The 12,472-nt window shown below is 39.5% G+C and overlaps 1 protein-coding gene across 5 annotated transcripts in view; it reads left to right on the top strand.

Moving 5' to 3' along the window:
• slco3a1a (solute carrier organic anion transporter family member 3A1a) overlaps positions 1-12,472 on the top strand; it is a 119,983-nt gene that overhangs the window by 82,637 nt on the left and 24,874 nt on the right. For all 5 annotated transcript variants that reach the window (XM_053623230.1, XM_053623232.1, XM_053623233.1 and 2 more), the window contains exon 3: positions 10,554-10,652. In XM_053623230.1, the coding sequence (XP_053479205.1) occupies positions 10,554-10,652 (99 nt within the window). The remainder of the gene's footprint in view (positions 1-10,553; positions 10,653-12,472) is intronic.

Raw genomic sequence — 12,472 nt, 5'->3', positions numbered from 1 at the left:
TAGTCCAGTGAATATTAAATGTCTCCCCTATAATCTTTCATTGTATGCTGATGACATATTATTGTATATTTCCAACCCTCAAAAGTCCATCTCTAATTTTCTGTCTTTGATCAAAGAAGTTGGACCTTTTTCTGGATTTACAATTAACTGGGTGAAAAGCGAATTAATGCCAGTTACAAACAGTTTTTAAACTCTATCTCTTTTTAAAAAGAATACAATTCTTTTACAGACCTTGAAGTAACAGTTATTAAAGATTCCAAAGATTTACTTAAAGTAAACGGGCAAAAACAAATAGATCAATTAAAACAAAATGTTGAATTCTGGAAGACACTGCCTATATCGATGGTAGGGAAGATTAATGCAATCAGAATGGTAGTTCTTCCATGATTTTAATATCTCTTTCAGGCAATTCCCTGTTCCCTTTTAAAGGGAACTCAGCGTTGCATGAGCTTTACGCTGTGGGAAGCGCTCTCGTACGTGACCGGTATCCGAAGCTTGTGTAACATCGTGCCTATTTATAGGCGTGCCGTGATCAGGTGACGTGGCAATTAAGCATGTTGCGTGATATAAAAACGGCACCTGTGAACCACGCTCTCAGCCTTATTATCTTCAGCAAGACTGCATGTCAGTTGTTGGTGTAACACTCATAAAAAGACTCTTCATTTCCTCTCTATCTTTTTTAAAAAAAGAAAGAAAAATCTCTTTACTTTTCTCTCCCTTTAAAAAAAAAAGAGAGAGTGAGAGAGAATTCAGGAAGTGTGTCACGCCTTACTCCCGTTTCATCACAGGGGAGGACAGACATATTTTCTGTGTGAAGTGTCTAGGGGTGGACCACGCCAGGGCAGCCCTCGAGAGGTCTGACTGTGCACATTGTGATCACCTTACAATTAGGCAGCTCCGCTTGCGGCTCGATCTCTTCTCGGCCAAAGGGAGTTGGGTTTCAGAGCCTTGCAGATCTGGACTGGCCGCTGCTGAGGCAGCCAGCCGGCTCAGGTCCTGGGGATCTCGTATGGATCTGGAAGAGGAGCCGGAGACAAGTGCTGCTCTATCTCTTGCTCCGTCTTCCGGGTTCGGCTCTTGGCCAGAAGGAGCTTGCGTCGGGCGACTCCTTCTGCTATGGAAAGGCAAATAAATAACTAAAACAAAATAAAAATTCCTCTCTGACTCCGAAGAGCCAGAAGGCTGTGCCAATAACCGGGAACAGCTCTCAAGCATATAAAGAGCTGCTTGAAGTGATTTACTTCAGTGAAAACAAATTTCCCTCACACCGCAGAAAACTCACATCGCAGAAAACGCCCCTTTTTTTTCAGAAATGCATGACAAAATATCATGCTTCTGGGGAAAACCATACATAAGGCATATTTATAAACCTGCAATCTCGGAATATTCGGCGATTGTGGGGGAATGAGTGGGCTATTTAGCTATGCTAGCTAAGGTGGAGGAGGTGCTTGCGAGCTACCTCTCTCCATCGACGGCAAGTAATTTCTGGGGGTCGGCTTTGCCATCCAAGTCATGTAAGGCAAGTCACCACGGCACTGGTGGGAAAGGCCTATGTGGCAGTGGGTCTTGCTTGTGGGTCACTGTATACAATGGAAGTGTTGCAGACCTACCAAGCAGACCTGCTGAGTGAGCTCAGCATATGGCGGCATTCGGCCCCGCTGAAAAGGTGACACTTCTCTGGTCAGCGAACTGTCACAGGCCAACGAAAATCTGATGCTTTCCCTCCAATAGAATGTGGAAAAGTTAATATCACCTAAAAGGCTATCTGGCAGCATGGGAACTACTGCCAAATATGTCTCCATGGGTTCTGTCTACCATAGGGTTACCAGGTCCAGTTCAGAGCTTGACCCCCCTGGTTCAGAGGTGTGCTCACCACAGTAGTCAGCACAGAGCAGAGTCAGACATTAGAGCAGGAAGTAGGATCCCTCTTGGGCAAAGGGACCATAGAACATGTCAATTTTAGATCTCTGTCAACTGAACCATACTCTTCGGACATACAGGTTCAAGATGCTGACACTCAAACTTATCGTTCCACAGATTCAGTTTGAAGACTGGGTTGTGACAATAGATCTAAAAGACACATATTTCCAGATTGAAATATTGCCCTGTCACAGGAAGTTCCTGAGGTTCACGCTTGGAGGCAACGCATACCAATATTGGATTCTTTCCATCAGGCTAACTTTATCCCCTTGCACCTTCACAAAGTGTGTGTAGATGCCGTTCTGGCTCTCTTGCGACTCCAGGCCATCAAAGTACTAAACTACCTGGACGACTGGTTAATTCTAGCACCAACCAGCATCATCATTGAGATGTTCACACCCACATGAAAAGCTTGGGGCTCAGGTTGAACCGCAAGAAATGTATGTTTTCTCCAGCGTAGAGGACAACTTTTCTATTGGTTATATGGAATTCTACTACGATAAGGGCATTTCTGTCCCCTACATGCGTAGGGTCACTCCTATCAACATTGAGCAAGATAAAGCTGGATCTGGGCATCACCTCCAGTCTCTATGAGAGACTGTTGGGGCTTATGACAGCAGCCTCCGTCATACTGTTGTACCTATTGCACGAGACCGTTTAAGTGGTGGCTGAAAAGTTTTGTCTAAGGACGAAACCTCTGAGAGTAATCAGTGTCACACGGTGATGCCTACGTGCTCTGAGAATTTGGAGGTGTCCCCGTTTTCTAACCTTGGATCACACTCTAGGGGCGTTTCCTTATTGTAAGACAGTAATGACAGATGCCTCCCTCACGGACTGGGGTGCAGTCTTAGACGGCTGTCCAGCTCATGGTCTCTGGAGCGGCCCTCCTCTGGAGTGGCATATAAATCACCTAGGAATGCGGACTGTATTTATAGAACTGAAATTCTTTCTTCCTCAATTAAGAAGTCACCATATGTTAGTTGTGACAGCCAATACAGCGGTGGTCTTATATATCAACCACCAGGGAGGGTTACATTCATGCCTCCTGTTCAGGCAGGCGCAACTAATACTTCTCTGGGAAGAGAACAGAAGAGAAGGGAAAGTTCTTGTCAGAGAGTGCATTCCGGGCAAGCGGAATTTGGGGGCAGACATCATGTCGAGGCAGGGGGTTGGAGGCTCCATCCTCACATGGTGGAGTCCATATGGCGGAGGTTTGGCCAAGCAGAAATAGATGTGTTTGCCTCCAAGGACACAACACACTGCCTGCTGTGGTTCGCCCTCAGTCCTTCCGCATCATTGGGGCTGGTCGCCATGGTGCACACGTGGCAGAGGTCACATCTGTATGTTTTTCTCCCGATCGCTCTGCTCCCACAGGTTCTAGAAGTTCGCCAAGAAAGTCTACGTCTGCTGCTAGTAGCACCTTATCGGCCAGCTCAAATATGGTTCTCAGAGATAATATCCCTGCTAGACGGCACTCCTTGGGAGATTCCCGTCCGCAGGGATGTACTGTCTCAGGCCGGAGGGCTGATTTATGGATTTATGGAAACTGTGGGTCTGGCCCCTGAGGGGCACTAGCTCATAGATTCTGGTCATACAACTGAGGTTGTAGACCATGCTAGAGCACTATCCATGAGGAAATTGTATGTGCTTAAGTGGTGAATTTTTGTCTCGTGGTGTGAGGAATGTCAGCTAGACCCAGTGAACTACACAATAGCTACAGTCCTGGAGTTCTTACAGGGACGTTTCTCAGCAGGGTTGGCTCCTCCTACAATCAGGGTCTATGTGGCCGCCATTTCTAACAGCCATGCCCCTATTGATGGAGCCTCTGTTGGACAACATCCTCTAACTTCGAGGTTTATGCATGGTGTCAGGCAGCTGAGGCCCATCTTCAGATCACGCATACTTTCCTGGGACCTTTCTGTGGTCCTGAAAGGTCTGTCAGGTGCCCCATTTGAGCCCTTACAGTCAGCCATTGGGCATAAGGGCTCATTACACTAGGGGGGTCACCTCCTTGAAGGCTTTGTCCAACGGAGTACCCTTACAGGATTGAACATGCCATGCCTTCAGTATGACAGAGTGGGTATTCCCGTTTCTACAGCGTAAAGCTCACAAAACGTTGAGTTCCCTTTGAAAGGGAATGCCTGGGTTACGCATGTAACCCTGTTCCCTGAGAAGGGAACGAGACGTTGCGTAGCTTTGTCATACTGGGGCATGCCTGTGAATTAAATCTTCGCTTCAGATAATAGAAGCTGACAGCGCGGTTCACAGGTGCCGTTTTTATATCACGCGACATGCTTAATTGCCACGTCACCTGATCACGGCAGTCCTATAAATAGACATGATGTTACACAAGCTTCAGATACCGGTCACATGCAAGGGCGCGTTCCACAGTGTAAAGCAAACGCAACATTTCGCTTCCTTCTCAGGGAACAGGGTAACCCAGATGTTTTTTTTTTGTTTTTTTTTTACCACAAAGCCTATTTAAACAATTAGATGCCATAATTGTGTCATTTTTGTGGTATTATGAGAATGTGTGCATCTCTAAGAAGCATTTGTGTAAAACTAAAAGAGAGGGAGAGTTTAGCTTACCACGGTTTTAAGTATTATTACTGGACAGCAAATCTTAATGTTTTTTCATGATGGAAAAAGGAGTCTGATGTGCATAGCGATCCTTCTTGGCTTAGGATGGAACAACTCTTCTGCAACAAGACATCTCTCTCGGCCCTTCTTAACAGACCCGCCAAAATCAATGCATCTATATATGACAATCACTTTGTTATGGTTAATGCACATTTTTTTTAAAAAACTGATTAAAAGCTATATAAAAGCCCCTGGCATGTACTTGGATAGCCCTATATGTCAAAATCATGCTTTTACTCCAGGCTTGCTTGATTTAGGCTTTACTCAGTGGAAGGAGAGTGGTATACAAAATGTGAAGGATCTGTATGTAGATTTTGATGTGATACATCAACATGATGTTCTTGAAGTAATTAATAAGTTTAATCCTATAAAAAATGTATTGCTAAAGGAAAATGTTATAGGCATGACTATAATTAAACAATCTTGGGGAAAAGAACTGGGTTTAGAAATGGACTCAGATACTTGGGAAGAATGTCTTATGAACATAGAGTATGTGACTGTTCAGTTAATGTAAAGCATAATTTGATAGAATTCAAGACGATACATAGACTATATTTATCTAAGGTGAAGTTACACCAAATATTTCCAGATGTCTCCCCACTCTGTAATAGATGTAAGATAGAAGATGGAACTTTAATTCATTCACTTTCATCGTGTACTAAATTGCAAGATTATTGGAATAACATATTTGATTGTCTTTCCAAGGCGTTTTAAAAAGCTCTGGAGACGGATCCACTCTCAGCTATTGGCATATCCAGTAATATCTGGGTGACTAATGCATATAAAAGACAAGCTATGTTATTAAGCATGATAATTGCCAATCTTGAGAATGTGGAAGACTGGTGTCCAAGTTTGAAATGTGGGCTAAAGAGCTTGTAAATATATTAGCACTGGAGAGATTGAGATATCTGAACAAAGATTAGAACATTTGGCAAAGACTGGGGACAGGTCCTAGACCATCTAAAACTGACTAATAAATTGCATGTCTAGTTTGATGGCCCTTATTTCTGCATAGTTTGTGACCTCTATATATATATATATATATATATATATATATATATATATATATATATATATATATATATAATATATATGTGTGTATATATATATATATATATATATATATATATATATATATATATATATATATGTATATGTGTGTGTGTGTGTGTGTGTGTGTGTGTATGGCGACATTGGGGGGGCAAGGGGGGAAGCTATATATTGATATACACAAACAGTGGGGTATTGGACATGTCAGCATGTCAGACATAAGTATTGGACATGTCAGCATTTATTTCAGTAAATAAATTTCCAATGAGGCTATTCACATGGAATTTTCATCAGACTTTGACATTAACTCAAGAAATCGGGAAATATAAAGGATTCACAATATTAAACTTCATAAATAAAGTTATGAGTGAAAGTGGAATGACACAGGAAAAAAGTATTGAACACGCTAACTGAAATGTATTTAATACTTAATGGAGAAGCCTTTGTTTGTAATGACAGCTTCAAGACGCTTCCTGTATGAAGAAATTAATCGGCTGCAGTATTCAGGTGTGATTTTGACCCATTCTTCTAAACATATGGTCTTTAAATCTTGTTCAATTAGATTCAAGTCAGGTGTTTGACTGGGCCATTCTAATGCCTTGATATTTTTCTCTGAAACCAGTTGAGATCGTTGTCCACCCTCGCAGCAGATTCTTCTCAAGAATCTTCCGGTAAAGGGCTTCATTCATCGTTTCTTCAATTATATGAAGTCTACCAGTACCATACGATGAAAAACAGCCCCACACCATGATGCTTCCACCTCTAAACTTCACTGTTGGTATAGTGTTTTAAAGGTGATGTGGAGTGCCATTTCTTCTTCAAACATAGTGTGTAGTATGACAGCCAAAAATCTAAATTTTGTTCTGGTCTGACCAGACTACACTCTCCCAGTATTTCATAGGCTTGCCCAAATGAGTTGTAGCAAACTTTAAACAAGCTTCAACATGCCTTTTCTTTGGTAATGGAGTATTGCCGGTTGAGGGTGAGCACTGAAGTGCATTGCCTGTTGTTTTCTCTGTGAGGATGGTACCTGCTGCCTCCAAATGTTTCTGGAGCTCTTTCTGAGTGTTTCTTGGCTCTTGAGCTACTCATCTGACTATTCTTATGACTCCCTTGATGACAGAGTGATGTTGCTTCCACTTGCGGATAATGGCCCTAACGGTGCTTACTGGAGGATTCAGAAGTTTTGAAATATGTCTGTATCCGAGTCCATCAATATGTTTTGTAACAATAAGGTTTGCGATGGTCTTGGGAGAGCTCTTTGGTTTTACCCATTATGAGATGTTTCTTGTGTGACACCTTGGTAACGAAAATCCTTTTTATAGACCATCAATTTACTAACCCAACAATAACCTCTGTTTTAGCTGGGGAAAAAACTGGAGCTCAAAAGGCAGAAGGAATAACTGAAAAATTGTGTAAAATGATTGCAAATGATATATTGCCTATCACCTTTGATGACACGAATAGGCAACATGGTTTTTGAGAGTTGATCAGTTTCATTCAGCCAGACTACAACATTCCATCATGAATGGATTCGTGGATTAGAATGGATTAGCATTCCTTGAAATGGGATCAGGTTCTATGGTCAGATGAAACAAAAATAGAGCTTTTTGGCAACAAACACCAGAGGTGATTTTTGAGCACACAGAGAGGTAGCCATATGCAAAAGTATCTCATGCCCATGGTTAAATATGGTGGTGGCTTTTTAATGTTTGGGGCTATTTAATTGGAGAACCTGGATATTTTCTTAGGATACATGGCATGATTGATTTAAAAGATATTAAATGAAAACCTGACTGCCTCTGCCAGAAAGCTTAAAATGGGCCATGGTTTGCTGTACCAGTAGGACAATGATCTAAAACATACATCAAAATCAACACCAAAATTGTTTCCGGACCACAAAATCAAGGTCCTGCCATGGCCACCCCAGTCCCCTGACTTGAAACCCATAGAAAACCTGTGGGATGAACTGAAGAGGAGAGTCCACCAGCATGTGAACCTCGAAATGTGAAGGGTCTCGAGAGATTCTGTATGGTGGAATGGTCTCAGATCCCTTGCCATGTATTCTCCAACCTCATCAGGCATTATAGGAGAAGACTCAGAGCTGTTATCTTGGTAAAGGGAGGTAGCACAAAGTATTGACTAAAAGGGTGCCAGTAATTGTGCCACTTACATATTTAACAAAGATATTTTTTGATAAACCTGTCTTTTGTTTGCAGTTGTTTGATATTCATGAGAGCAGAGTATTTTTTGTGAATTTTTTAAACAGAATATCAAAAGATTAAACAATAACAGTTTTTCACTGCCTTCTTTGCTCATATTTCCCAAGGATGCCAATATTAGTTGAGGGCACTGTAAATAGCTTTTTGACTCATAAATCATATATAATTTTATATAGACAGATTTTATACTGTCTGTGCTTTTGCTGCATTAAAAGAAAAAGTTCATTGAATTTATTTGATTTAAATGTGTATGTTGGCTCCACGTTTATGAACTGAGTTGCAGCCAACATGATCCATGTCACATTAATACTACGTCAATTAATTTTGTTTACTCTAAATAATTCAAACTAGAAGATTAGATATAGTATTTGTTTAAATTAAGTGTACTATAACAATGAAATCATGTCTTGATAAGTAACTAAATACATATTTTTAAACTATACATAATTTCTCTTTCACATGTTGTTTCTTCCCAACGGGACTACTAAAGCACAATGCTTGGCCGATAGAATTCATCAAGTTGAACTAAACTTCACAACTAACATGACACATAGCAGATTTGTCCAAAAGCATACTATATGTTGCCATAGCAACTCAACAGGGCATATGATCAGCTTCATTGGTGGAATTAAATTGATGGAAATTAGCTGCGCTTGTTGAAATAAGCCCAGTTTATCGAGTTAGCTCACTTCATGGAATATCCCTACTTCTAAATAAAAACATTTAAACATTGTTTTGGTAAAATACATTTTCCTAATGTAGAGATGTCAAATATATTATTGGCCAAAAAACTCATACTGATAAAACAATCAAATTTTTGGCTGTTTCTGAGAATTCAGCAACCTCCAACAGGTTTTCCCAGTCTGTCACATATTACTGTTAGAGTACTACAGTTTTATTTGTGTGTTGTTTTATATTACAGCTCACAGTTGACATCCATCAATAATACAACCCCAATTCCAAAAAAGTTGGGGCACTCTGTAAAATGTAAATAAAAACAGAATGCAGTGATTTGCAAAGCTCATAAACCCATATGTTATTCACAATAGAAGATGGAAAAAATATTAAATGTTTAGACTGAGTAAATGTACCCTTTAAGGAAAAAATAAGGTAATTTTGAATTTGATGGCCATAACACATCTCAAAAAAGTTGGGACAGGGCAACAAAAGGCTGGAAAAGTAAGTGTTACTGAAAAGAAACAACTGGAGGAACATTTTGCAGCTAAATAGGTTAATTGGAAACCGGTCAGTAACATGATTGGGTATAAAAAGAGTATTTTAGAGAGGCAGAGTCTCTCAGAAGTAAAGACGGGATGGAATCTGGTTGGAAGCATTTGTTGCCTTAAAACCTGTATATACCTTACAGCATTGATGGTGCCTTTCCAGATGTGCAAGCTGCCCATTCCATAGGCACTAATGCACCCCATACCATCAGAGATGCAGGCTTTTGAACTTACCTCTGATTAAAAGCCAGATGGTCCCTCTCCTCTTTAGTCCTCTTTAGTTTAGAGGACGTGGTGTCCAAGGTTTCCAAAAAGAATTTACAATTTTGATTCATCTGACCACAGAACGGTTTTCCACTTTGCCTCAGTGCATTTTAAATGAGCTTTAGACCCAGAGAAGATGGCGGCATTTTTGGATCATGTTCATATACAGCTGCTTCTTTGCATGATGGAGCTTTAACCAGCATTTGTGGATGGCAAGGAGAACTGTGTTCACAGACAATGTGTTCTAGAGGTGTTTCTGAGCCCATGCAGTGATTTCCATTACAGAATCATGCCTGTTTTTAATGCCGTACCTGCTGATGTCCCGAAGATCATGGGCATGCAGTACTGATTTTCACCTTTGTCCCTTGTGCACAGAGATTTCTCCAGATTCTCTGAATCTTTTGATGATATTATGTACTGTAGATGATGAGATATTCATAGTCTTCGCAATTTTATGTTGAGGAACATTATTCTGAAATTGTTCCACAAATTGTAGGTGCAGTTTTTTGCAGATTGGGGAACCTCTGCCCATCTTAACTTAACTCTGCCTCTCTAAATACTCTTTTTATACCCAATCATGTTACTGACCTGTTGCCAATTAACCCCCAGCTGTTTCTTTTTAGTAATACTTACTTTCCCAGCCTTTTGTTGCCCCGTCCCAACTTTTTTTTGAGACATGTTACTTCCATCAAATTCAAAATTACCTTATTTTTTTCTTAAAATGGTACATTTCCTCAGTTTCAACATTTGATATGTTTTCTGTTGTGAATAAAATATGGGTTCATGAGATTTGCAAATCATTGCGTTCTGTTTTTATTTAGATTTTACACAACTTTTTTGGAATTGGGGTTGTAAAATTAATAATTAAATGATGGGTATGATTGGGTATGAGTGTGATGATCTACTATCTTATTTGATTACTTGCTTTTTCTCAGAAAATGGCATCCAATGAGAATATTATAGACCATTTTAATGAGGCAAACAAAAACAATTCATGTTCTTTATATACAATACAAAAATTAACAATAAATGATCAGTTGTTATTACCGGATGTTTTGAAAAGAGAAAAAAGAAAATATGTAAGAACGAATGGATATTCAAATAAAGAGTTTCACATATTGAAGTCTGTCTTTGTGCTCTATTTGATGGTTTGATTGTGGGATTTAGATCATTTATAAATGGTGATGGTATTACACACAGCCTTCAGCTAATCACAATTGTGTTCTTATTGCAGGTATATTATTTTCAACCTTGGTTTTTGGACCTGCTTGTGGCTTCATTCTTGGTTCGGTCTGCACCAAATTCTATGTGGACGCTGTCTTTGTTGATACCAGTGAGTTTCGATTCATTCCTGTTTCTGTCTGTAGTAACACAATGAATATTTATGTTTCTATATCTCTATCTGTTTAGTGCTCCAAATATTTGTATATGTATCTGTATTCAGATTAGGTTAAACTGAAAGTTTTTTTTTTTTTAAATAAATATGAAACCTACCACTATTCCTCCCTGGAAACACTGGAAAACACTGCAGAAAAAACAGAGGTAGAAATGGCAACACTGACAGCATGGTCTGTAAATAATCTTTACTAGTGGTAGCTGGTGTTGATATTAGATGGGATGACTAAAATAAAATAGCTATCAATAGCTTGACAATTAAACTATTAGGGTTGAGCAATACACTACATCCCCAACAACAACAACAACAATAATAATAATAATAATAATAATAATAATAATTAAAGCTGCAAGCAGCATTTTCGTGGGCCAAGTACCCAGACTCAGTGAACCGCACATTCACAGACATGCTACAATTGTTGCATAAGTAATCACAGGAAAGCAGAGCCATAACTGTAGGCAAAGGGTTTCAAGAATGATTTATAATTTCACACATTTGCCAGTCTGTTATGGGAGAATGATTTTGAATATCAAAATTCCTTTGATAACTTTTGTTATGACAGGTCTGAAGATGAGGTGAACCAAATTTGGTGACGATTGAACAAAATTTGGGGGAGTAGCAAAAATGGCAGTTAGATGTAAGCATGCTATTGTAACTTTACAGCAGTAGGTGGCGCTGGCACTAAATTTGTTGTATAGCCTCAAGTCATGGTTTGAGGCTGCCATTTGTTACTGAGACACAGCTGCACGTCCCGTTTGGGGGCATTGCTGTCAGAACAGTTGGCCCATTATGGGCAAATCATTTAGATTATTCAAAATTTGTTTGATAACTTTTATGAAGCTTACTCTGAAGATTTGTCTGCCAAATTTGGTGATGATTGGCCAAATTTTGTAGGAGGAGTAGTGAAAAAACACTTTTTTTCAGTTTTTGACAAAATTCAAGATGGAGGAAAATTTAATTAGGCTCAGTTGATGTAATAGGATGTGTTAAACTTGTCTTGACTCAGGGAATCCAGAAATTTTGGACACATGGTTCAAAGGTTATGACCATAAACATACTTCCAAATTAGGCCGCAAATTGACACAATGGTGGCACTAGAGCTTTGGCAGCACCTGGACCGAATTTGGTCAGAATGTTCCTTAGAACCAAATTTCACAACTTTTAACCAAAAGGTTTCTGGGCTGCCATAGACACCCTAGCCAGAAGAAACATAATAATAATAATAATAATAATAATAATAGGTACACCTTCGGTGCTTGGCCCCCTAATAAGAACAGGTAGAATAAGAATAGTGTGCCTACGCACCTTTGGTGCTTGACCCCCTTATAAGAAAAGGTAGAATAAAAATAGGGTGATTATGCACCTTGGGTGCTTGCACCCAGCATTACATTATAATTATAAGCATTATAATTTACCCTTATCCAAGGTGACTTACATATTATTTATAGGGTTAATAATATGTAAGTCACCTTGGACAAGGATAAATTATTATACACACACAATTAAACGCAGACATTAGTGTCTGAGCTACATTAGTGATATATCATTTGTTTAGTGTTTCTAGTCTGTACCCAAATACAAAACACCATAAACAGAAAAGCTGTAAAAATTTCGTTCAAACCCCAAAACACTAAACTTACAGTTCTTGCCTCCTGACAATTTTTTTTTTTTTTTAATCTTTGAAATCCGAAAATATAAACTAGTTGAGGTAGAGGACTAAGTGCAAAATCAAAACAGATTGAAAGGAACCCCGACTA

This window comes from Ictalurus furcatus, chromosome 4 (assembly GCF_023375685.1).
Source record: "Ictalurus furcatus strain D&B chromosome 4, Billie_1.0, whole genome shotgun sequence".
Taxonomy (NCBI): Eukaryota; Metazoa; Chordata; class Actinopteri; order Siluriformes; family Ictaluridae; genus Ictalurus; species Ictalurus furcatus.
This window is presented reverse-complemented; position numbering and strand designations above follow the sequence as displayed.